Raw genomic sequence first — 25,234 nt, forward strand, 5'->3', positions numbered from 1 at the left:
AGGGAATAATACTCTGTACCAGTAATAAACATGAAATACAGTTAGAGAAGAGATTCTACCAATCTATTTTCATATCTTGACACATGTACTACAGACTAAACAGAACAACAATATAGCATTCACAGGATTAAGACTATTCATAAAGAGATTGATTTTCAGCTTTTTTTTTCTTAAGGTGATTTTCGAGTTGTCCTATTAAAACTGGCATATCACCTCAACTTTGGAAGCAGAGTAAACAAAGCAATGCTATACAAACAAAGAAAATGCATTGATGTTCATCGCAGTATGAATACTGGGGAACCTTCTTATAACACGAGACCTAACACCATGACAATTATCAAGTTAAACGAACAGGTTTCTCACCTTATCAAAGCACAATAACAAAGAAATATAAACAGTTGGGACCTGCAATGGGATTCATTATATCTGATTTAGGCATAACGAAGTTCCACTGTATCAGAATTACACAATACATGTATGTCAGGTCCGGAGTAAGATGGGTAAGCCTCATGTTCTGATATCTACACAACAAAGGTTCTAAAAAGAGGTCGGATTTAGCCACATCATCATAAGAGACGAACCATGAGCAAAGATGGTGGAATGGAATTTGCGGTGGAGGATACAACGGGCTTATCAGCGGAGATGTATCATACATTAGTAGCCAGTCTTTCTTTGGAGTCGTAGGACACCTCGGACAGCTTTTCCGAGTCACGGTCGTAACCATAGCGATCATCGTAGTCGTCGCTGCGCCTGGCTTCATAACGGTCGTACGGGTCTATGTTGCGGAACTTGCCGGCGTCCACGTAGTCGCCGTGGTCGCTGCGTCGGCTGGCTCGGCTGACCTGGCTGTGGATGCTGCGACCCCGGTAGATAGGTTCGGGGTCGTCCATGTCGTAATTGGAGTACCGCTCTCGCTTCCGGTACGGGTCGTTGTCATCCACATCTTCGTACGGCTCCTCGTGATCGCTGTATCCCGCATTCCACGGAGGAGAGGGGCGCTGCTAGATCAAAGAAAGATGGTAAGTACTACAAATTAGTGGCGTTTTCCTACAGTGGTCTTGCACGGATTCGATAACTGCAGAGAGTGACTGGTCAATAACCAATTAAAAAGATAAAACTCTTAAGATTTCCATTCAAAGAATTTGAAAAGAAATACCACAACAAATACAAAAAAAAAATCCCACAGCTCCAAATACAGTAAAACAATATGAGAAAATAACTGGAAGAGATACAGTTATCAGCCATATGCAATACAAAATAGTGAACACATACATTTTCCATCAACTGAAAAATTGGAACAGGAAGTGACAATGCTCCTTCATCATTCACTTCCAGTCCTTGACCCATAATATGCCAGGATTAAGAACTACAATGTAGATGTGACCCTGTATCACAAAACCTATAAAAAATCACGAGTTGATTTTCCAGACTGCCTATAATAGCATATCACATCAATTTGGCTGATTTGGGAATTTGGTCTTTTTTGACATGGTTACCTTTCTCTCTCAATAAATGTTGAAGTTTGGACCCACAAAAATATTTATTAGTGCTTTTTAACTGTTTTTGTGGAATGATTTTTGTGTATACATGTATGTAGATATCCCTACTTGCATACAAATGCCAACAGAAAGAATATATATTGTTTATTTCCTATATGGACAATAAAATGAAATCTGAATTTTAATCTGAATCTGAAATTTGAATGTATTTGAAACTGGTGGCATACGCACCCTATCAAAGTGATGCGGTTCCGAGTACTCGTTGGCCTGTCCTCTTCGGTAGTGGGGGTCGTCCCAAGAGTTGCGGCGAACAAACTCGTGGGGCATGGCGTAGCGATGACGGGAACTCGAGCTATGCGGAGATCCGTCTGGATCATCTGCGCCACCGCGAGGTGACTTCTTGCCTTTAGCGAGGGCATCCTTCAACGACATCACCTGGGGGATGATTTCTACCGGGATTGCCTCCTTGCCGACATTTTCGGTTTGTACTTTTTCTGGAATGTGAAAAAAAAGGCACTTTATACCAACTTGAGACGCTTGGCAATGAAAGAAAATGCTTGGAGTGCCTAAATTTTGTACTTCTTAATCTCAGGTTTAAAGGCTATATATATAAGACTTATACTGTATACGCTATATATTTCGCGTGGGTTTTATTTTCGCGAATTTCGCGAGTCGGGAGTCATTCGCGAAATTAACAACGCGCGAAAATATTACCTTCCAAAATGAATCCCTTGCCTTGATGATACGAACATTTCAGTACTAGTATACCATGTCAAGGCTTACCGAACAGACCATACTGGCTAAGCTTGTTTACGTACATATATTGCGCCACAACCTTACAAACGCGCGGCGTGTCACCCTTGGATTACATGTACCGTATTAGCACTAGCTCTTGCGTTTGCATGCCGCTACATTCACATGTCAACTTTAGGGGCCGGGGCTTCGTATGCTCCAGCTGGTTGCCGTTGAATTTTACTCGTACCCCTCGTACCACTCGTCAGAAATCTAGCGCGATGGACTTAACCACTTCAAAAATGTTGAATTCTAACTTACTAGTTCGCAGAGTTTGGTATGTTTTTTTCATGCAGTGTATAAGTAGTATCATTCTTATTTGCTAGTAAGTTGAAAATTCACACTTTCTTTGCCACTTCATATTTTCTCTGGTCCCCCAATCGCGAATTTAACCACTCGCGAAAATGTGTGACAGCAGCAATTCGCGAAAATTTATGTACGCGAAAATTATAGCATATACAGTAATCATGACAGCATAATAAACATGTTATTATGTAAAGCATCAATTTTGCAAGGGTTATTTGTTTAATTCTTCTAACCCTGAGCTCTCCTATGATGCAGATTTCACCCTGCTATGTTTCCAAAAATATTCATCAGAACCATTGAGAAAGATGTCAATGAAATACAGCTCTGAAAAAAAAAATGGCTTTGAAATAAATGCGCAGTCAAGAGCACAGGACAGCATGCATCAAATACAATACTGTAAAACATGATATATTCACAGCATGAAATTTTCGCGAATTGGAGCCGACGGCCTTTTTCCTGGCATGAAATTTTCACGAATACTGGTGTTCAATACATAGAGTATGGACAAGAACTTTCACATGCATTTTAATTTGGCAAAATTAACATGCACATTAACATTCCTCGTTTTACAGTAATACAAATTCAAAACACGATAGAAATATGCTTCAGGAAAGGCAAAAAACCTTAACCCTAAAAAGACTGGGGGGGGGGGGGGGCGCCTAAAAGGCCCCCCCCCCCCTCAACATTTCGCGAGATTACTCTGCAACACGCAATGCTCTCGCCGCGATGCTCTATGACTTTTTTCTTTCGAGTTTCCTGCACATTTTGACACCAAATTTGTGACGCCCGGGGTACGGTTCTGAAGTTACATAACTTTTTGTACATGCAAGTGAGACCGAAAATGGCTCAAAAATGTGATTTTGTGTACAAAGTCAATGCAAATTGAGTTTTTTCACATGGTTCACATGATATGCTTATTTTTACTCTCAATGGCTAAAATTAATTTGTTTTAGGAGTATTATGCTTCAAAAAGTGTCTGCCACAAATTTTGTTAAAAAAACAACAAAAACAAAAGGTAAAAAAAACAAAGAAATACATAAGAAATTCATAAAATAAAATAAATAAGAAATTAATTTCGATACGCAATTTTTTTTTAAGTACCGGTACATTTGCTAAGAATGCCACAAAGAATACTTAGACCAAAAATGAGCACTTTTGGAGCGTCAATTACTGATTTAGATCAAAGAGTCTGATTTCTCGCATAAATTAGCATAATTAATCAAAATAAAATAAAGAAACACTATTTTGGAAAATTTAAATATACAATCTTGTAGATCACATCGCACACTACCATTGTGCAAATTTCCGCGGCGATCGCGTGATCCACGACCGAGATCTTAAGGGGTGACCCTTTAGGCCCCCCCGAGCTACCAAAATAGCCCAGTCTTTTTCAATAGGGTTAAAAGTGATGTAGTCACAGATTATGAAATTTGGAAGGGGGTTCATTTACCAAATCAAACTCCAGATCCGCTCAGGAAATGTGAAATTTCTTGATATGCAGCCAACTCACTCTCACTTTACTTGGCAGTTTTCTTGTCTTTCATACATAAAATTTGCAAGTTAATTTGGGCAATGTGGTGACATATCATATTTGTGACCACCTACAGGCATGTAGCTCTAAACCAATAAAAAGTCACAGATTAGTTTGTCTCACTTGGGATAGCAATCTTTTCTGTATATTTGTATGACCGTGTACGCATACAGCACATATTTCAGTGATTCCATATGCACCACATTACAGTTGTATGTGAGTCAACTGATAGAGACATATTAACATTTTACCACCTCTCGTGCCAAAAAAAAAAATACGATGTATGCAGTCGTCAAGGTGCAAAGTTGCTCACTTCACTTCTTCAAATGGGAAAATACCTATCTCTAATATCCTCACTGTGGTTCTATGCTAAGAATCTAACCACTAACCAAACTGTCGTAGAATCTGCAAAATGTTTGCAAAAGATATACTGTATAAGCTGTTATTTTTGCATACAGATTTTTTTTTTTGTTACAATGAGGTCATGGACATTTTCGCGAGATGTTGTTTTTGCATATTGACACGGAAGATTTCGTAAGTGCACTATTTTAGCAGCGCAGTTATGAGTGACATTTTCATGTGTTGTTAAATTTGTGGTCCAACAGTGATTCGCAAAATTTGCGAAAATTAAACGCTCGCAAAAATAACAGCATATACAGTATATGTGTATAGAACACAAGGTATCTCTGACTCACTCTTTCTGCATCGGCGCCGGCAGTACACCAAGGTGACAATGGTCATGATGAACACGAAGAACGACGCAGCCACGACACCGATGATGATGTAGATGATGAGATCAAGTCCTAGAGGTCAGAGGTCAGAGAGATATTGATGAGAAATATGCCTTAACCTTTTGTCTCCATGACATTATAATCAGCAGGAGATTAATGTGAGTGTGCAACTACAGTAAGATGTCTGGCTCCAGAAAATAGCACATTTCTATTAACCCATTGAGGACAGACTGATTTTGCTACAACACGCATTTCCCATAGACACCTGCCCGAGTATACTCGGGACTCGTCCTCAATGGGTTAATAGTTATCAATGCGTTTCAATCATTTCATCGTTTCCCCGCCCCCATTCCTTGCTATCTGCCCATGATCTTGAAGCAGTATATATATCACAAATATTGCTTTGCTTGGTTTTTTTTTCCACCTAACCACCATATTTCGATCCTAACATACACATTGACACCATGCTGAAACTAAAGCACTTCGACTGTTGCACAGCTGCTTGGGATGCCTCCACCTTCCACACAACCACTTAATCTGTAAAAAGCACATGGCCCTTCATTTTCATTTTGCTGGAGTTAATTAATCTTGACTAATGACTAAGGGTTGACCTTTAACCTTTCCTGCTCAAAGGAGGCCTCTACTAATTTTTTTCTGTATTCAATGCATATGATAACTGGACCTATCAAGTGAAATTGATGGTTAGAAACTTGTATTCTAACTGAAGTTTGGTGACCTTTCATCTTGACCTTTGACCTCTCACCCCAGTCATTAAAGGCAATGCTTTTTCAGTTACTTCTATCCCTCTCACCAGATGAATATTGTACCACTGGATATTCCTTGCTGAAGTTCTAGCTAGAAAATTACCTTTAACCAAATTATAGTGACCTTTTACCGTTCACAATCATTATGCTCATGAATGCAAATAATTTTCAATAAAATTCTACCCTGTCTACCAAATTACATATATCTCTGGACACTCCTAGCTGCAGCAAAATCAGAGAAGGACTATTTTTCCTGCAAAAGTATGGTAACCTTTGAACTTTCACCCTAATCATTTCGTGGAAGTAATTGTTCATTCATCTTTTTCCTTTCCTACCAAATCATATTTACAATAAACAGACATTCCTAGATAAAGTAATGGGTGAAATATGTTTTTACCAAGTTATAGTTCAGTGACCATGACCTTTGACCTCCAGGAATTTTGCTCAAAATACAAGCCGTATACTACATCTACATTTCGTGTTGCAAACATGGCCTAAAGTACCACGAAAATTCATAGAGTGGTTTTGCTTGTATCACAATAATGAGATGTACCATTAGATTATCATTTACATTGTATCTCTTTGGAATCCTTTCTACATTTGATGAGCGACGACGACGATGACGACAACAACAACATCACCACCACCAACTACAACACAAACAAAAACAAATCCTCAAAGTCAAGATTCTAAAATATAATCTTGTTTTTCACTTTTATGCCCTCAAATATGCAGACATGTTGACATAATTCAATTCAATTCAATTCAAATTAATTTTGCCCCCCCCCCCCCCAACACACATGTTTATTGTTGATACAGATTCAAAGAAGACACATCAGTGCTTAGCCGCACCAATGGAGCCTAGAGTGGAGTGTGATTCTCTGGTGGGATGCTGGTTCAAGCCTCACCTTGCTGCTCCAGGACAATGACCACAGACTGGGTACCCATGCTGTTGGACATGGTGCAGTTGAACTCCCCAAAGTCCTCCTTCCGCACCTTCTCAATCCTCAGGTAGCTGGTGACGCCCCCCAGGTCGGTATCGCTGAGCTCTGCCCGGTATCGCCCCTCCGAGTTCCCTGGAGCATCACGTTCAAACAGTTTCAGAAAATGCGGGTCTCACAACATGGGATTTGTTTAATTGCTCAAAAAACATTGTCACATGCATGAAGGATTTGCTTGTTTAGATTATGTTTATAAGCACTAAAAACCTATCTGCATTTATTTACGCATGACTCTGATTTACAGAAATTTGTTATCAGAACTTTATGGCAAAAGTCACATCCAATCAGCAGAGCACAAAGCAAAGAATCTTTATCAAGCACGAAGAATTCACAATGATGGCCTATGGATAGACAAATCTAGTATTAAATTCCATTGGTCAAATGGACAAGCGTAATTATTTCAATTGGCTCAACTATTCAGTATCATAAAGAGTGGTGCCTCTGTTGAGCATTCTTCCTGCTCATAAACAACATAACCACATTTGCAGATCACCAAAGGCCCTTGAGGTATCGTGATCTGCTTCAGCAAACTTCGTAGCAAATGTCAGTGCACTAAAACAGCATGTAAATAGAAAAAGGCTAGTCCTGACCTGCACCTTTCACAAAAATAAATTCCATGACTTTTCCGGCAAAATTTTTGAAATTCAGGATCCTCTTTTGAACAGTAAATTCATGAACACCTACATAAGATGTATCAGGGGTTTGTGTCAAATAAATGGAAATTCCCACGAGATAAAATGGTGTCCATGTAAAAGTGTCAGTGTGCATACCACATCAACACTGTCTGTGGTGGATATGTTGGTCAGATTTTTTTATTTTCTTTGATATTTTTTTTATTAAGAAGATCACTTAAAGGCAAAAAATTATTATTCTTTTAAAATTTCCATGACTTTTCCTCTAACATGGTAAATTTATAATTTCTCATTTTCCACGACTTTTCAAAATTCCATGACTTTTCCAGATTTTCCATGATCGCAAGAACCCTACTGACCTGTCTCCAGTTCCATATCCTGCCAGCTCCAGACAACGGTGTCCGGGTCAGGCTTGCTGTCCGTCTGACATTCCAGCACCCCTGTACCTCCCTTCTTGGCCAGCTGCACCGGGGCACTGGTGATCACTGGAATGGCTACGGGTGAGACAGAGAGAATTGGAACTATCATAAAACACTTTATATCTGGATAACTCGACTGGTGTAAAAAAAGAATACTTTCATATGCTTTTTTACTCATGCATATACAACCTGTATATGAAGAGTTTAGATGCCAAAAACAGAGAAAACAAAAACAAAAACAATACATGCCATTTTCAATTTCTTTTTTTTTAAGCAAGATCATCATCAAACAGAGAAAAATAAAATCTTTTCATTGATTCCCCACTTCGTTACACATAGGAAGAGATATTTGAAGATATCGTTATGATTAATTATTACATAAATTTCAATTAACTCTTTGTTTTTAAGCAGATTCGAAATCTCAAATATCTCAAATTGATAAAAATTGATATATCGGCCTTTGCATCTAAAACTTCTCCTTACAATCTCAGTGGGAAAAGGCTGCACAATAAATTTATGATTCGGGTATAAAACTGCTGCCCTCATAGTTCAGGCAAGACAATGCCATACTCACAATTAAGGTCAAGTCTCCCAATTGTGGTGATAGACTCAAAACCTGGAACGGTGATAGTGCAGATGTAGACACCGGTATCCGACTCGCGCACGCTGTCAAACTGCAGCCGCTGCATGGTGCTGAGGGTGGCCCGCGAACCGAATCGAGTCCACTTGGTGGTAGGGGTGGGGTTGCCATCGCCTATGCACTGCATCTGGGCGGGCTCTCCCTCGTCGACGGAGACGCTAACTGGTGGTTCCACCAGTCTAGGACCATCTGTGGAACGGTTGGATCGGTTCAAGGTTTCTGTATTTGTAACCCCTTTTCAAAGTGATTTAACTATGAAAAAGTTGGCAATCCCTAGGCCCTACACAGTTAAATGGAGTCACATTTCAAAATTTGTTACGGAATTAAAGTTTCAGTTTCGTCATTTATATTGAGTGCTTTTTATCTGCTCATGGATCTTTCTAAAAATCAAATTGCATTTGGATGATTTTAAAGGCATTGCTTACCCTTTGCAGTGAAACAAAAACCACCCTTTGGTGCTTTAAAATAGTTCTGAAGTGTGATTTAGGGATAGAAACAACCAGTGTTAAAAATCAGTATAATCAATGTTAAGTATTGTTAAATACACAAAACGTGAACAACAGTTATAATAAAATTGTTTCTAGACTAAACCATCTACAGTTATGGTTTAGTGAGAAAAATAGTAATATCTCCTTACATTTCAGGCTTTATTGCAAAATTTTTATTTGGTAGGATGTTTTGTAATACAACAGACCTACACATATGCATCAAATGTGATATCTAGAACATTTTTTTTTAAATCCAATTCAATTCAACTCAAAGCCTGCATGGTAAAAGTTTTGATATAATTTGTTTTGCTTTGTTGAACCCGTTGAAGAAAGTTTGATTTTGCTACAACATGTATTTCCCATCTTGACAATTGACCAAGTATACTCGGGACTCGTCCTCAACAGGTTAATGCCCTTTTTAATTGGGGGGGGGGGGGGGTGGGGGGAGGGGGAATGGAGATAAGAACTTACAGAGGACATTGAGCTCCAAACTCCCCTCACCAGTCCCGATGGTATTAGTGACTGAACAGGAGATGGTTGCCCCGTGGTCTTCCTTGGTAACCAGCAATTCCATATCGTTGTTAATCTCACCTGAAAAAAAAAAAACAGTAAAAAAGAGTCACATGGTACAAAATGAAGACAGAAATCCATCCAAGAGACAGTGTAAGTTTGAATGGTTTCAGCAGGAGTATAAGATACATGTCATCGGAAATTTGAATAGAGTCAGACTTGAAGTATTTAGCAAAAAAGTATAGTGTAACTTGCCATTTTGACAATCATCATGCCATCTATTAAACCACAGCATCCTCGTGGACAGTTACATAGAAAAGAAAGAAAGAATAGTATGTAAATCTGTGATAGTCAACATCACCACAACAACTCTGGCATACAAACTGTATCTGTTCTTAATCCTGAGGATATCTGATTGTTAGGAGACATCTCACAAACATTCCAAAGTTCTAGAAAAAGCAAGAGGTCTGTCTATACCCGATCACTTCCAATCCTTGCCATCATATGCGACCCGCCACAACAAATGGATCCGAAAGTCGCTGACGGCTTAGACGAGAAAATCGTGTTTGAAGTCAGATCATCAAAATCGGTCAAAACCATTGAATTTCTGTTGTTGCCATAATGTTTTAATCTAATGTTTTGTCTATCTACCAATATTTTGCAGCTAAATGATCAAAGGAAAGGCAAGAAATTAGCGCTCTTCTGGGCCAGGATTTTCCGACTGTCAAAGGTACAGAGATGTGTCCGAAGATTTAGATTTAATGCTGCAGATAGACTCCGCCCCTAGCAACGAGGGAGTGATCTTATTGGTCAGTGCGTGGCACCCACGTTTCTACTGATTGGTCGTGTGTAGACCGCTGGTGCTGCGCTTGAATGAACACCGCGGAGGTTGCTATGAGCGGACCTTCTCTTGTCAAGAGGTGAAAAATGGAATACCTCTCCTCGATCACAACTGCTGCATCGGAAAGAAAACTTTGAAGGTGGTTTTCTCGAAACTGATTTCCTGGATCACTCAACATGGTCTTATAAAATCACCAATATCTCTGCAACCGAGTACTTTAATGAGTCATGTCAAATATGAAATTAAAGCGGAAGAGTAAAGAAATAATGTTGTGTCATTTTCAGAAAATTGACCTCCCTCGACTTTCAGATCCTTTTGTTGTAGCAGGTTACATACTGTATAACAACATCCAACAACGCATAAAGTCTGTCTGGAATTTTTTTCACTGTATGGAACTGAAGGCAAAGGCAGTAGATTTTATTCTTTATACCTGTAAGTGTTTCCCCATTTTTGCTCCAGACATAGCTCACGCTCCTCGGGTTGGCATCCACCACGCACCGACACAGTGCTGTCGTTTCCTCCCGAATCTCTGCCGGTATGGTTTCCATGGCAACGACCGGTGCATCTGCAGAGCAAATCACATTTCTCCTGTAGTGACTACCACGTAACACATTTTAAATCATGCCTCCTACCGTGTCCAGTCCCTTCCAATCATGTAGTTTTTTCCCCCCCTGAACTGCCAGTGACCAACCTCTCAAGGAAATCAGTGAACTGATTGTACAATAGTACACGGGAGATGGTGCCCCCATGCGTTGCTATGCATGATAATGTGTGCATTTCATTAACTGTTTTACATCATCCTTGATCTTTTCTACTCTGTACTCTGATCTCTTGATAATACTCAAGCTTTCAGTCTGTCTAAACCCATGCAAAAATACAGTAGATATCATTTACTTCTTCCTTCACAAAGCACAAGTTGACATTGCCAGACACCTGTACAGACTGGAGACTGAGGTGATAGAGGAGTACAGTGATCTTTTTCCATCATATGATGTCCAGTATAATCGGGTGGGCAGGGGGTAGTTTGCAGGCACACATCCTTGTTGATCGTAAAGGAGTCTGCTCCAAGACTACTATCATGCACCGCTGGCACTATCCCATTTAAGCCTTGTACTGTAGCCTCTCCAAACAAGGGAGCACCTACAATGGCGGGAATACAAAGAGATGCTTTGGTACAGACTCCTTTACAACCAACGTACAAAGGTAGCTAGGGTTTGTGCCTGCAAACTAGGCGGGGGGCGGGTGAGGGGTTTATATAGCCTCATAGATTAATTACGGTCCAAGTCGTAGACCCAGTTCAGGGCAGCATCACTTGGTTTGGCAACTTCTTCAAGCCCTTCTGGGAACTTCCACAGGTGGGAGTCCTCCATGACGAGAGATGCAGGGTTTGGTCAGCATGGCCGCAGTCACATGCTAGGCTATAGACTCTAAAGAACGCCCATTAATGTAGACGGTGGCCTAGCTATCCGTGCATGGAGGTATTGGATGCGGTTCAGGGTGAGCCAGTGTTTCCGAGGAAGGTTGAAGACCTCTGGTTTTGCTGTCCGGTCAGTGTTGGTGTCGCAAGTAACTTGAGTGGATATTACAAATGTATGCTAATCTACAGTACTACATTTAGGTTAGCATACACTGCTGCAAGACAGGTCTTCCTGTACAGAATAATACCATGCCTGGCACAGATAAATAGGACCCATGCAGGGAGTGTCTTTAACTTGTTGCTGAAATTTCCTTACAATGCAAATTCCCACAGACCCTGTAGCTTCCTTATCATATTCATAGGGTTATTAAACTACTGACATCTTCACATCTACTTAAGATTACATCTCCACTCAAAGAAAGAGCAGAAGAGAATAATTCACACTACAGTGACTACCAGGTAGGTAGCAATGTTCCATGGTCAAACATACAACAGTATTGTACAAATACTACAATGTATCTGCCAAATCTGCATAATTTTTTTCCACAAGAATCACCTAAGAGCACTTAAATGACCAGTAAATAAACTACATAAAGCTGAACACTGCACGGTAGTTACTTTGAAGTGCAGCAAACTACAACTGTACACTGTAGCTGTATATTAAAGCCATATTACAGTCACGCCATCATATTGTATCTTGTTGACAACCTATTGGTCAAAGTTCCTGCAATAGGATGGGGGAATCCACAGTCTGTGCACATGAAGAATCACCAGTTTGTTTCAGATTTATCGTCAGGAGCAACAGCTGCACATTACTCATGAATGTCTCCATCTTCATGTTGGCCTACACGTCAGTACGAATTGTACATTGACTATGTAGACATTGTCATTGATCTCTGTGTAACCACATTTTGATAACTGCTTACCCCCAGACATGTCATTCAAATTACAGTTTATCAATATCTGGGTGGCATTTCATGAAGCGTTTTGGTCAGATATTTTTTTCTGGCAAACTGTTACAAGCTACTGAAATCCTTGCATCTGATTGGCTTAGAGCAAATTGGTCCGACAACTTTGTTGGACAAAATGCTTCATGAAATGCCCCCCAGATGCTCTTACCAAATAACACAACTGTATTTCCTCTAGAATTTTGTAACTGAGGACCAGCCTACAGAAAAAAGATTAACAGCTTCTATTAAAGTGCATTGACCTTTGAGGCTTTCATTGCAAACTTCCACGGGTCAATACCATTGTCAGCAAGTATAGGACCTAACCTTTACTTCTGTTCTCACTTCTACCAAATGATCTACAATATATTACATTTGCATGGACTTTACAGTCATAGCTGGAAATTGACACATAAATGTAACCAAAGTTTAGTGACCTTTGACCTTGAGGAATTCTGTTCAAAACTCATTGAGAAATCTATGTGAACACATGCACTGGTACATTACATTTGCAGCATATTGTAATTGCATAATTTTCAGAGAAAACCAAGCAAAGCTTGATTCGTATTTTCATTTTATCTAATTCTTTTTTCTTCAAATCTAAAATCACACATATTCTAGCACACACCACTGAAAAAAAAAATGACTGCTTCATGAATTTATTTATTCATTTATTTATTTATTTTTTATTTTTTTATTTATTTATTCATTTATTTATTTATTTATCTATTTTTTTTTTTTTTTGGGGGGGGGTATAACAAAACAATCCAATAAATTAATATATTAGAACAACATCAAAGGAACTATCAAAATTGTGGTACATGCTGACAGACAAAAGGAGAACGAAAAGGATAATTTTTTTAAATGCTTGAGAGTGTATCACTACCTAAACAAGCCAAGCTAATAAACAGGTTTCGACGGGCTACTCTGCCACCTGATGGACAAAGCCCCCTTCACTTGCCCAATCTACAAGTGCAAAATTTTCCCACTAAAGTACTATATTCAATAAATCTACATTGGTACTCAGCTCATTATTGTCTGCACTCATGCTAATTCACTTGTTAAAAAAACAAAAAAAAACAAAAAAAAATAAAACAAAACACACACACACAAAAACCCCCCCCAAGAGATAGCTTTTATACACAAGAAATCTAATCCTATCTTAATAGTCCATGGCTTAACATTCTTCATCCCAAAGAATCACTTTACCTTTCAAATCTTGGAGAAATTTTGCTGCAGAAATTGTGATCTTGTCATATAAAACTGACACTTACTGAAAATTCTCTACATATTCCAACTTACAATCAAAATTGGTTCTGACAGATGAAAGTTGGGAAAAGTCATAAAATCTGCACAAAGTTTGATCTTGATTGCTTGTCAACATGCAGATGTTAGATTCAGCTTTAAATTCTGATAGCAATTAAGAAACTTTTGTCAATTCTGCATCCAAAATAAGCAAGCAAGCAAACAATCAAACAAACAAAAAAATCATGTGGATTGAGGGAATGCAGCAATATCAAAGCAGAAAACATTAGTGAAATTTGGGGAAAATCTGACAATCCATTCAAAAGTTATGACTTTTTGAAGTTTCAATGCAAATATCATTACAATATGTAGATGAGAAGACTAAGGTACTGCAGTTTTTTTTAATGTCACATGCATAACATTTAAAGAAAAATTACGTATATCAAGAGCATTCCATGCAATTTCTTTTTCTTTTTCATAGTACACAATCATTTTCTCGACTTTTACTAATCTACAAATTGTGTACAATGTACATATTAACCCATTCCATACTGAATCCTGATATCCCCATAGACTTAATAAATACACAGACCACCAAGTTCCTGTATGGAACAGGTTAAGGGTATCATTTCCCTGCCTCCTGAAAGAGGCAAGTGCTCTTTCAATAAGTGAAAAAAAAAGTGATAATATGTTGAATTTTCTTTCTATTTTGTAATTATCGTCCATACATTTGACAAAGTGTAGTAGTCTTCTCATCCAGCAATGGCAGCACAAAAACTTTCTAACTTCATAGAATTTGAAGTTTTGTAGGGATTGCCCGATTCACACCACCTGAAACTTTCAGTGAAATGTGTCCAACTACAATGTAATTCTGTTACATTCACTGAATTCGCACATACACTGTAGGCCTATATCACTTGAGGTGAACTTGCCCTTTAAATCCCCTCTGGGCAATTCCGCGGTTAGTAACGTTACATTTGAACAAATTTAGATATTTGTTTTTACTGCTAAATTACCATTTATTCATTTCAAGCCAAAATTATGTCAAAAACATGTTCATCATTCCCAGGTTTATGATACAGATAAGGATGAATACAATCCAAGAAATAATAGCATTGCTATGGCAACTTAAAGGACTGGTTAGTAACGTTACGAAAAAAGGACATGACAAAAAAATCAATGTCTTGTAACAAAAAGTGTGCAAAAATTCAAGTTACTTGAAACAAAGTGTTGCATTAATTTCAATTATTGCATCATGACAAATGTTCACACAATGTTTTTTAGCAGTTCGACCAATAATTTCTTAGCTAGACCCCCAAAAGCATGGTTAGTAACGTTACGGTTAGTAACGTTACATTTGTCCGGAGTAATTCCGCAGGTCATTTCACCCTTTTGTAATTGACAAAATGTCACATGACTTCTGGAGTATTTAAATGTATTTATCTTTTACCCTTTAGCAAAACTTTGAGGAAAAAATTTCAAAGGAACCCACTGTAATTTGCATTTAAGTGAATTTCAGCATCCCCAGTCCCACATGTACATTTTAAATGATGGTTTTAGATCTCGCGAAATCAATCAATATGAAAGATAAAATCTACTGAATTTGAAAGACCTTAATGATTGGTGAACATCCATGGCATTAGTTGATACCTAGATTAAAGAGTAAGATAAAGAGGCACATTTCTTTTATCCATGTCATGTCCACCTAACTGCGGAATTGCCCCTCTACTTTTTTGATGACGGACACTGTACCAGTCCTTGTAAGTGAGTTATAATCAAGATTGTTGTTGTTGTTGTTTTTTAATTTGCCTTTGATAGTGCAATTGACGATTATAATGAATTGAGATCAGTTTCACTTTACATGTACTTCTCATGGGGATGCACAATAAATTCCACTGCTTTATTCTCACAGTACAATGTGTGTATTGCTACTTTTATTTGAACTTTTCTGACAAATTCACAACCCCTTTAACCACACCTCAATAACATCTGCTAGATGAATCAGCTAACAATCAATGAGTGACCTCAGTCAAGTGACTTTTGACCTCTCGCCCTTCTTTTCCACTGACTGGCTCCCTCTAGAGTGATAAACAAGCTGCAGTCTGCCTCAAAAACACATACCCACAGCTTTTACATTCTCTCTCAAGCACTACAATTGAATCAATGCATTCAAGAGTAATAGTGTATGCCATGCTCATCCAGCTTTGTCTATGCCATGTTTGTACTAGATGTCCTCACAATCAAAACAAATTAAACATATGTTATTAGAAAACCTAAAAAGAATGTACATATGTAGCTATCCAATTGGTCGATTGCCCATCATGTGACACACAGCAAAAATGGATAGTGCATGGCTGACATCACCAATTTCCATTGACTCCCATGTTAATAATAGAATCACGACTGACTCGAAATTTCTGTTCCATTACAAGGCTCTGATGTCCAAATAAACAAACATTTGCCACCTGCCTTGACACTTATCATGTATTGGGTAAAGTGCGCTTACAAGTGCAAACTTTTGTCACTCATTTTTGCAAACAACATCGACCGATCGGTTTTGCGTACATATGTACACAACACTGACTATGACTGTGCAGCTACTCATTCCCCTTTCACAGAAAATGGTTGTCATTTCTGTGCTAAATTCAAGAATCTGTGCGGACCCTACATTGTATCTGTTGATGTTCAAGGTCTTGTATCAAACAAATAGTGAATGGTCTTTACTCGTGCAATGGAACAAGATTTCGCACTCGGTGAAAGATGATGGTGCTCTATTTAACGAGGCGAAAATCTTGTCCCATCCCATGCTTGACCATTCATTATTTGCATAACATTGTATACTGTTTTCAGTTGTTAGCTTGATTTGTGATTTACTTCCTAGCACCATGGATGGGGTGTTTCATTTCTCCTACATTGTACTTGTACATGGACAAGCTTGGAAGAGGTATATTATAATATTGTATTTTAAAGAGAAAAACTAACATCAGCTCCATTATGATATCATATCTCACTTGAAGACATGCTTTCTCAGCATTGCTGTGCACTCAAGATTTGCTTGCAAAAAGTCACATAAAGATACTTCTACAGAGACTTGGAGTGTTGCCATTCTTCTTTGTGCATATTTAACCCATTGAGAATGAGTCCCGAGTATACTTGGGCAGGTGTCTATGGGAAATGCGAGTTGTAGCAAAATCAAACCATCCTCAACGGGTCAACATACAGTATTTGTGTGTGTTTATCATATAATTCACAACATTTATATAGCGCGTTATTACATAAAATGTCTCTAAGCGCTATGGGAAAAAGAAAACAATAGAAAGGGAAGAAGAGGAAAGTAAAGAAAGAAAGAAAGAAGAAGAACAGTTTCAGTAACGGTATAAGACATGAGACACATTATGTGTGTGTGTGTCATTCTGTTTGCCTATCTGTCTGCTTTAATACAAATGCCTGCCTACCTGCCTCCACTGAATGAATCATTAAGGATCTATGCCAGGGAATTTACTGAAACTTTGCTCACAGAAACTGGTAGTGTTCACAGGGCTACAGCTAGACTTGTCTTAGCATTTCATGTGACAAAGTACTAATTTGTAGATGGACATTCTGATTTTGAAAAACAATACACACATTGTACAAAAAATGTACGAATGCAACTCAAAAAAATTAAACATTTTACCATCTCACATTTATTGTAACACAAAATTCTTGTATTCAAATAACCTTCACTTTTTGCCATTTCAAGTTGATCCGTGCTGGTCCCCTTGCATTCAATTTAATCATCATTCATTTGCCACGTATCACAATCTTTTTCTTCCAAACTGATGTCTGTTATCAGCCCAGATAGAACTATTGCACCTGTTGATCTACTGAGGCAAAGTTGCAAAACGAACTCTGCCTAATGGTAATACCGGCCAGCAAACTGGTCCCCGCCCAATGACTCATTAGTGAATGACTTTCACAGACTAGGTATGGGTAAAACAGAAAGGAGGGCATGAATGGAGGAATTGATTCTCAAATCTTTCACCTCCGAAGGACCTCAATAGAATAACAACTGATACCAATTTGACTTGTGACATACATGTACCTGCATCACACTACCACCAAGAAGTCGCCTAAAGTTGCTTATCTTGGTGTTTGAAGACAATGATTCAGACATTGATAAATATACTTTCTTAACTTAATTCCTTATGGTATCGCCTTAAGGAGACAAAGATCATAAAGCTATGAAAGTTGTTCTCACCATTCAAAAGCATCGCATCTTGCAAAGTAAATAACAATGAAGAAGACTGTCATTGATAAATCTCTGATCATTCCTCTACTCTACTAGATGAATGGATGATGTTGAGGGTAATACATGTATCTACACATCCCTCAACTGATATCAAAGTATTTAGTATAGTCAAAGTTTGAAAACCATCCAAAGGTAGGATTAGATTTCAAATAAATCATCTTTGTTGTTTTGCTAATAGTCATGTCTAATTCAGCCTACAAAAAAAAAAATAAAAAAAAAAATCCAAAAAGGGGGGGGGGGGGCATTCAGGTTTGATACAGAAATGAAATGAACTTACGCTGGACATCAAGAGTTAGACCAGCTGTAACTGGTTCGCTAATTGCAGCATTGGAGGCTCGACATTCATACAAGATGCCGTGGTCGAGGAGAGCTGCCGTGACAGTCAAGACACTGACTGCGTCCCACAGCCGTCCCGACGGGTCGTTGACGGCGGGCTTTGACTTGTAGAGTGCACCGTCTAGGGCGACATTGTCTCGAAACCATGTGATGCTCGCCGCGGGATTGGCACCTTTGGCGGTGCACGTCAGGTTGGCTGGAACCGATACTACAACAGAGAGTGTGGTGCCTTGTACGAGGGCAACTGAGCTGGGCGCTCCTAGAAGAAAGAGAGTTCAACTATAAAAACTGTGACTACAAAGGACATTAATTACATGTACATTGTGGTCTTTGACAGTGGAAGGCATGACCAAACAAAAGGAGGTACTATGCAGGTAATTGTACCTGTAGAGACAAATCCCTAGTGTCAAGAACTGTGTTGTCAAGAAGTGTGATAGAAAAGAACTAGAAATGTCGCTACAGCGACTGGTTATACCCCCGCCAAACAACATTTCATAAGCTTTGGTCAAAACAACATTTCATAAGCTTTGGTCAAAAAACTGAGGAAGTAGTTAAATCCGCAAGATCTTTCCTTGATCTTCTGCCATTAATATGCCGTTACCATGGCAACGTACTTTCGGGTACTGTCGAAAAATGCGTCTTGCACATCTACAACCAAAGGCACACATCTGTACCAAGTTTCATGGAAATTGGGCAAAAACTGAGGAAGTAGTTTGCAACACAAAATTTTCCATCATTTTGGCTCATAATATGTGAGCTGTTACCATGGCAACATACTTTTTGTCACTGTCAAGAAATGTGTCATGCTGACCTATATCCTAAGACAAACATTCAATATGAATTCCATGAGAATTGGAAGAACACTGATGAAGCAGTTTTGCCATGAAGCATTTTGCCCTATATTTTACCAATAACATGCCGTTACCATGGCAACGCACTTTTTGCCACTGCGGAAATATGTGTCTTGCACATTAACATATGCAGATGAACATCTGTACCTAATTTCATAAAAATTGATTAAAAACTGTGGGAGGAGTTCGCGACGCAAGATTTGTACCCATTTTTGCCCATAATATGCCGTTACCATGGCAACATACTTTTGGGTACTGTCAAAAAATACGTCTTGCACATCTACAACCCAAGGCACACATTGTGCCAAGTTTTATGGGAATCGGTTGAAAACTGAAGAAGTAGTTCGCGACGCAAGATTTGCAACGGACCGACCGCCCGACCGCCCGACCGACCGCCCGACCGACCGCCCGACCGTCCGCTGATTCCTATATACCCCCTTCAAACTTCGTTTGGCGGGGGTATAAAAGAAAAGCAGGTAAGGCAGCAGACCTATGGATGCATTGAGGCAGAGCTCTGTATACAAATTCAGTAAAAGATATATGGATCACCAAGAATTTCACAATATTCAAAGAGGTACAGTCATAAATAATTTTCATGTCCATGTCTGCACAAATGCTCAACTGCCCATGGAGTTTGTGACAGAGCCGTTTTACGGATTGTCATTTTGCGATGGTCCACAAAGGAGACTCACTTCAATAGGTGCGTTCACATTTACGGTAAAATACCCTGGTACAACTGTATTATATCACATGTTCATCCACAATGATGATTACTGCAGAATTCTTATGAAACATGTTTACTGTAGGGATGGGATATTGAGCGAGTTTTGTGAGAGTTTTGATTGTACTTGGAATCACTTTTTTTTTAAAAGTCTTCACTGATTGTAGGCAACTGGATATCAGAGAAGTCTGGATAAGAGATGGCCGGACAATCCGACATCAGACTGTGAAAATGCTTCAAAATGCACACGTGACAGCAACTAAAGTCCTTTTGTTGAAGTGTGAAGCCCTTTTGGGTCTCCACATGCATGCAAAACACTCACTTTGAACGGTAAGTCGAGCAGGGGCGGATATGAGTTGTGGCTCGTTGTTGGCGAGTGTCACCTGGCACTTATATTCCCCATCGTCGTCGAGGGCAACGTTTGTGATGCGCAAGTTGTATTCGCCCCGCGACGTATCGCCCACGATGGAGAAACGAGGCCGGCCCGGGATGGACGCCTGATAGTCCCAACCCAAAACGTGGTTGTTGACCGTCCAGAAGAGCTCCCCCGCCTTGTCGGCCACCAGGCAGTGGAGAATGACCGAGTCTGTACCCATGTTGACTGCCGTGTTGGCTGGCTGCTGGATGAAACTCTGGGTGCCATGAACTGCAGAGGTAGCGGGGTTGAAGAGAGAAAATGCATGAAAGACATAACCAGCTCATTTAATAGGACAAACTCTATTTTCCCCCTATTTTTTGTGCTAATAATTAGTGTGAATCAATATTATAAATGTTTCCCTTAGTATGAAAAGCTAGAAGGAGAAAGGGTGACCATTTCTCAACATATTTTCTCTGATGGTGCTATGGTGGCCTCAACAAGACTGATGCTTTTATTTTATTCAATTTTTTTTTCTAAATTAATATTGTTTTTCTTTATATTGGTCCTAATACGAGGATGGAAATAATCAATGACTGACTTGGTGCACTATCAGATGGGAACTTTTTACAATGCAGCTTGCACGATTATGCATTACAGAAAAGATGCTAACAGAGACTCCAACCCCAAGCACCTTTTGATCTGGAGATTCTCCCGCCCGAAACCCCTAGCAAACGAGAGACTCCAAGTTGATGTGTGCGAAGTGCGACGTTCCTAGGGTTCTAGATGTTCTCTGGTGCTATCTAAGGCTTATTTTCTCAACATACAATAGCAAAAAGTAAGAAATCCTTTCCACCGGGAGACACAGAGCCAGGGCGGGAGAAATCAAATCTCAAACGGGAGAACGGGAGATTTTGCAAAAATGGGCTTTCGACGGGAAATCTCCCGTTGAAAACGGGAGAGTTGGAGTCTCTGTGCTAATTCTGCTATTTCTTTTTCATAATGATTGACAAGTACTGCACAGATTTGTTGGAAATAGTAAAGACAATGATCATAGCCACTAGTTTGACAAACACTAGTTGGTACTTTGTAGTTGTATATCACAACAAGATACTGTCTATTGAAAATTACCTACACACCAGGGTAAAGAACTGGGCCTTCTGTATAATGCTATGGTTTATGAAACCTCCTAGACACGTGGGGTATTTTGGGTGTGTTTAGGAACCATTTAAATTGGTTTTTGATGAATTGTTTACAGCTGAAACAAGGCATTCCTTCCACAACCTGTGCCCATTCATACATTGTCTCCACATCAATCATTTCTGGGTCATCTCCTTCTTGACTCTCTTCTTTGTTACCATGGCAACACTGATAGCTATGGGGTACTAGCTGGTAACCTTGTTGCGACCCCAAGTCTGACAAGGCAAGTCACCTGCATGGTTACACTAATAGGGTGGGGGAGAACTGAAATGTAGTGCCCTGTGGATAGGGTCATACAAGTTGTAGGCCCTCTCACACACAAGAGTTTTAGGCTATTTGTATCGGTTTTTAAATCGTACTGTAAAAATCTGTTATATTTGCTACCATTCACATGTGGCCCAAAAATATAATTTAGCTGCAAGTGAATGTGGTTTAAATCTTCCATCCCAACAATGACTGGGGCATACGACTTTAAATAGGCCCTATGGCTCTGTTAATACTGAAAATAATACTATGCATCTTTATGAAGTTTTAGTATTCACATAGGAATATGATGTCTACTGCACAATACTATTGCTTACGCTTATCTATACGTGTAATGTTATCATTTTAAATCACTGCACTTGTAATTTGTTGCCTTTGTGCTTTTGAAATTTTTATTCAGTTTGTATTTGATTGAATGCAGAAATAGGGCCTAAATAAAATAAAATCAAATCAGTTTTGTAATGTGACAAATGCATGATGGGAAATCGTATACAAAATGAGATTTTGCATGCCATTCAAAGAGGCCCTTAACTGCCCACGGCATACTATTGTGAGGGTCACTGAACAAATCAAGATGGACCAATTTTCACATTGGGATTCAGTTCACAAGCGTTAAAAACCTCCTGTACACGTGTCGACACATAAGAATTAACAGTTTTTACATTAGGCCCTACATTGCAAAAGTCAATTTAAATTAAAGCAATTGTCTAGTATTTGGGTATGTATGAATGGGATTGATGTATAGTATACTGAATATAATGAGCAGACATGTCTGACAAAATGCTTTCATGTTAATTTTTCACTCATAAAATGGATAGATATGGACACTAACAATTGCACTAGGTATTCAATTCATAATCACTTCTTTCTTTTTTTTCGGGGTGGGGGGGGGGGGTCTGAGAAAAATCCCTTCATTTCCCACTTTGTTTTGTACTTTTTATGGATTCTTCCAAGCTTTATTTTAAGATACTTCTAGGGCGAGTTTGATCAAGCTTTATGATTGCTGAGGAAAATCTTTAGCTATGCGGTTGTGTATCAAAGTATAAGGTTTTGTATGGCACTCTCATTTCTTAACAGTTCTACATGTCAAAGAAAGAAAAAAAAAAACGTATGTAAAAAGTTACATCACAAAACAAAAACCCAACGAGTTTAAATAGACAAAGTATGAAACACAAACTATCCAGATATTTGCTGATCTTGCTTAAATAACACTGAAATGGAATGATCCGTCTGTGCTCTCCAAATGAGTCCAACTTCCACAAAGCACCAGGGCCCTGTTTTATGAAGAGTTAAAATTGATTATTTGATTTCAGCTATATAAGTCTATGGCAGCCTGTGTGGTAAAGAAAATTTAAAATCGATTTTATCTTTTGATAAAACGGGACCCTGATAGTGATACTGTAGATCTTTGTTGCATTCTTTTTTTTTTGGGGGGGGGGGGGGGGGAGGGCGGTTCCAAGTTCATGTACATTGACAGGACAACATGTGTAGCTAATCCAGATCACACTGAATAACTACCTGGCCCACACATTTAAAACAAAATATTATAAATCTCAATGCTCTCCCCCTTCTCCTTAATCGAAACCTGCTCCCATGTACAGACTGTCAGTTTGAGTGCTGCTTACAGTCCATGTCAATTATTTCTCGTCATGAATCAAACTCAGCAGGTTTACAAATAGGCACTTGTGCTCTCAGCAGGACTGGGACGCAACAGATTGGAAAAGAAAGAGGGGAGCGAGGGAAGGGGGGGGGGGGATGACAGAGACATGCACACGCACATTCACAAAGGAAAGCGCAGCAGAGATAAAACAGAGAATGGGGCAGAGGAAGGAGGGGGAGTAACCATCAGGGATGGGCAGAAGGGCTGAAAGATGAACAGGATACTGAGATACTGAAGGGACAGAAACATAATGCTCATGTTTTTGTTTTCTTGATTTTCCAATTGACAGGAGTAGTGAGAGGTACTGTGGCAAGGCTGATGTATCATGAGAAAAAAAAAGACAGAAGAACAGCAATATTCAAGAACCTGGTAGGATATACCTATAGAAGTATCAGATATAAAATAAACAATTGAATGTAGATCCAATGAATGCAGAATACTAGTGAGGCTAGCTCTCACTGAAACCCTAGAAAACATGAGTTATTCACAAGAGTTTTTGTTTTTGTTTTCATAATTTAATCAACTGTAGACTTCTCCCAGTAGATTCCAACCAACAAAGGAAAAATATATACAACAGAAAACAAAAGGCAAGAGCAGAGATAAGAATGGAACTATCAGGCCTTCATGAAAGAAAGTGTTAATTGCTTTTCATTAAATAGTGCATTCATTGTTTTGAAAATTCCTTTCCTGTGACCCAAGTGCCTTCACACGCCTCTCTCTGGATAAAAAGACAACAAACCTCACAAACAAGGAATATGAAGGGGTGAATGGGGTTAGCCATCTCTCACCAAAACATTGAGGTCTTATCAGCACCAGGAGTGGAATGTTGGCACCTGACTCCTCCCTTGCCCCGTGTCCATGGCAACGAGGGGGGCTCATGGGGGAGAGGGGAAAGCAGGGGTGGGGGAGACATCTGATTAGGAGCAGGTTGGGCAGGTCAAGGGGGTCAAATGTAGGGAGAGGTTGAGAAACGTGTCAACATGGCCCACCCTGTGTATTTTCCTTTCTGCTTGGCTGCGTCAAGGAGCTTCAAACACAAGCTCCTTAGCTGCATCATATCAGATTCATATGCTACAACAAGCATCAACACAATGTACTTGTGCTTGGGAATGACAGACCAGGCTTGAACAGTTTACTTGGAAACACAATGGTTGTGTGTAAACACCAGGAGAAAGTTAATCATGTGTACAGTAAATGATATGGCAACATGGGAAACGATACCAGCTTGTATTAAAAGTGCAAAAATTTTCTATACAGTCTGTGTTGAATCTGATGAAGATAATAACATGCTGAAATATCCTATCACTATTTTTACTGCTTAGACTAGAGATTCTTCTGAAATCCCACTTTTTATACACAATGACAATTTTCATCTGAAGATGACATTCAGTATTAAGATGTGTTAAAGTCGAGGTTTAACTAAAGTACACATGAAAAAGAAAAGAAAGGAAAGCTACTTCATTATTTGTTTTTTATTTTTATTTCCAGCAGTATAAAGATATGGACATGCACCATATCTTACATGTAGGCTAATATGTGACCGTGCACCTCAAAACGAACATAAAGTCGCACGCACTGATTTTGCGTGAGGACTGAAAATAAGTGAAATGGGTCAACCTTGCTGAACTTGACTTTTTCATATTTTCTGGAAGAGCGGGCCTTCTTTTACATTATGCTAAAATTTGGTATCATAAAACGGGCAGGAAAGTGTTTTTTTTAGCAGTTTGTCTCGAACATTTTTGGAAGAATAGTGTGATTAGGTGTGTCTTTAGAATCCCTTTTTCATTTCTGAAAAA

The 25,234-nt window shown here is 39.1% G+C and overlaps 1 protein-coding gene across 1 annotated transcript in view; it reads right to left on the reverse strand.

Moving 5' to 3' along the window:
• Window positions 1-310: 310 nt before the first annotated feature.
• LOC139709860 (kin of IRRE-like protein 1) overlaps window positions 311-25,234 on the reverse strand; it is a 29,180-nt gene continuing 4,256 nt past the window's right edge. The window contains exons 2-11 of the mRNA XM_071621850.1: window positions 20,282-20,605; window positions 18,329-18,646; window positions 10,585-10,719; window positions 9,275-9,394; window positions 8,250-8,504; window positions 7,616-7,750; window positions 6,532-6,699; window positions 4,824-4,931; window positions 1,731-1,993; window positions 311-998 (exon numbers count right to left, since the gene is read on the reverse strand). Of these exons, the coding sequence (XP_071477951.1) occupies window positions 648-998; window positions 1,731-1,993; window positions 4,824-4,931; window positions 6,532-6,699; window positions 7,616-7,750; window positions 8,250-8,504; window positions 9,275-9,394; window positions 10,585-10,719; window positions 18,329-18,646; window positions 20,282-20,605 (2,177 nt within the window). The 3' untranslated portion in view covers window positions 311-647. The remainder of the gene's footprint in view (window positions 999-1,730; window positions 1,994-4,823; window positions 4,932-6,531; window positions 6,700-7,615; window positions 7,751-8,249; window positions 8,505-9,274; window positions 9,395-10,584; window positions 10,720-18,328; window positions 18,647-20,281; window positions 20,606-25,234) is intronic.

Source organism: Diadema antillarum, unplaced genomic scaffold (assembly GCF_040938485.1).
Source record: "Diadema antillarum isolate AM-2024a unplaced genomic scaffold, OU_Dant_1.0 scf00000004, whole genome shotgun sequence".
NCBI lineage: Eukaryota > Metazoa > Echinodermata > Echinoidea > Diadematoida > Diadematidae > Diadema > Diadema antillarum.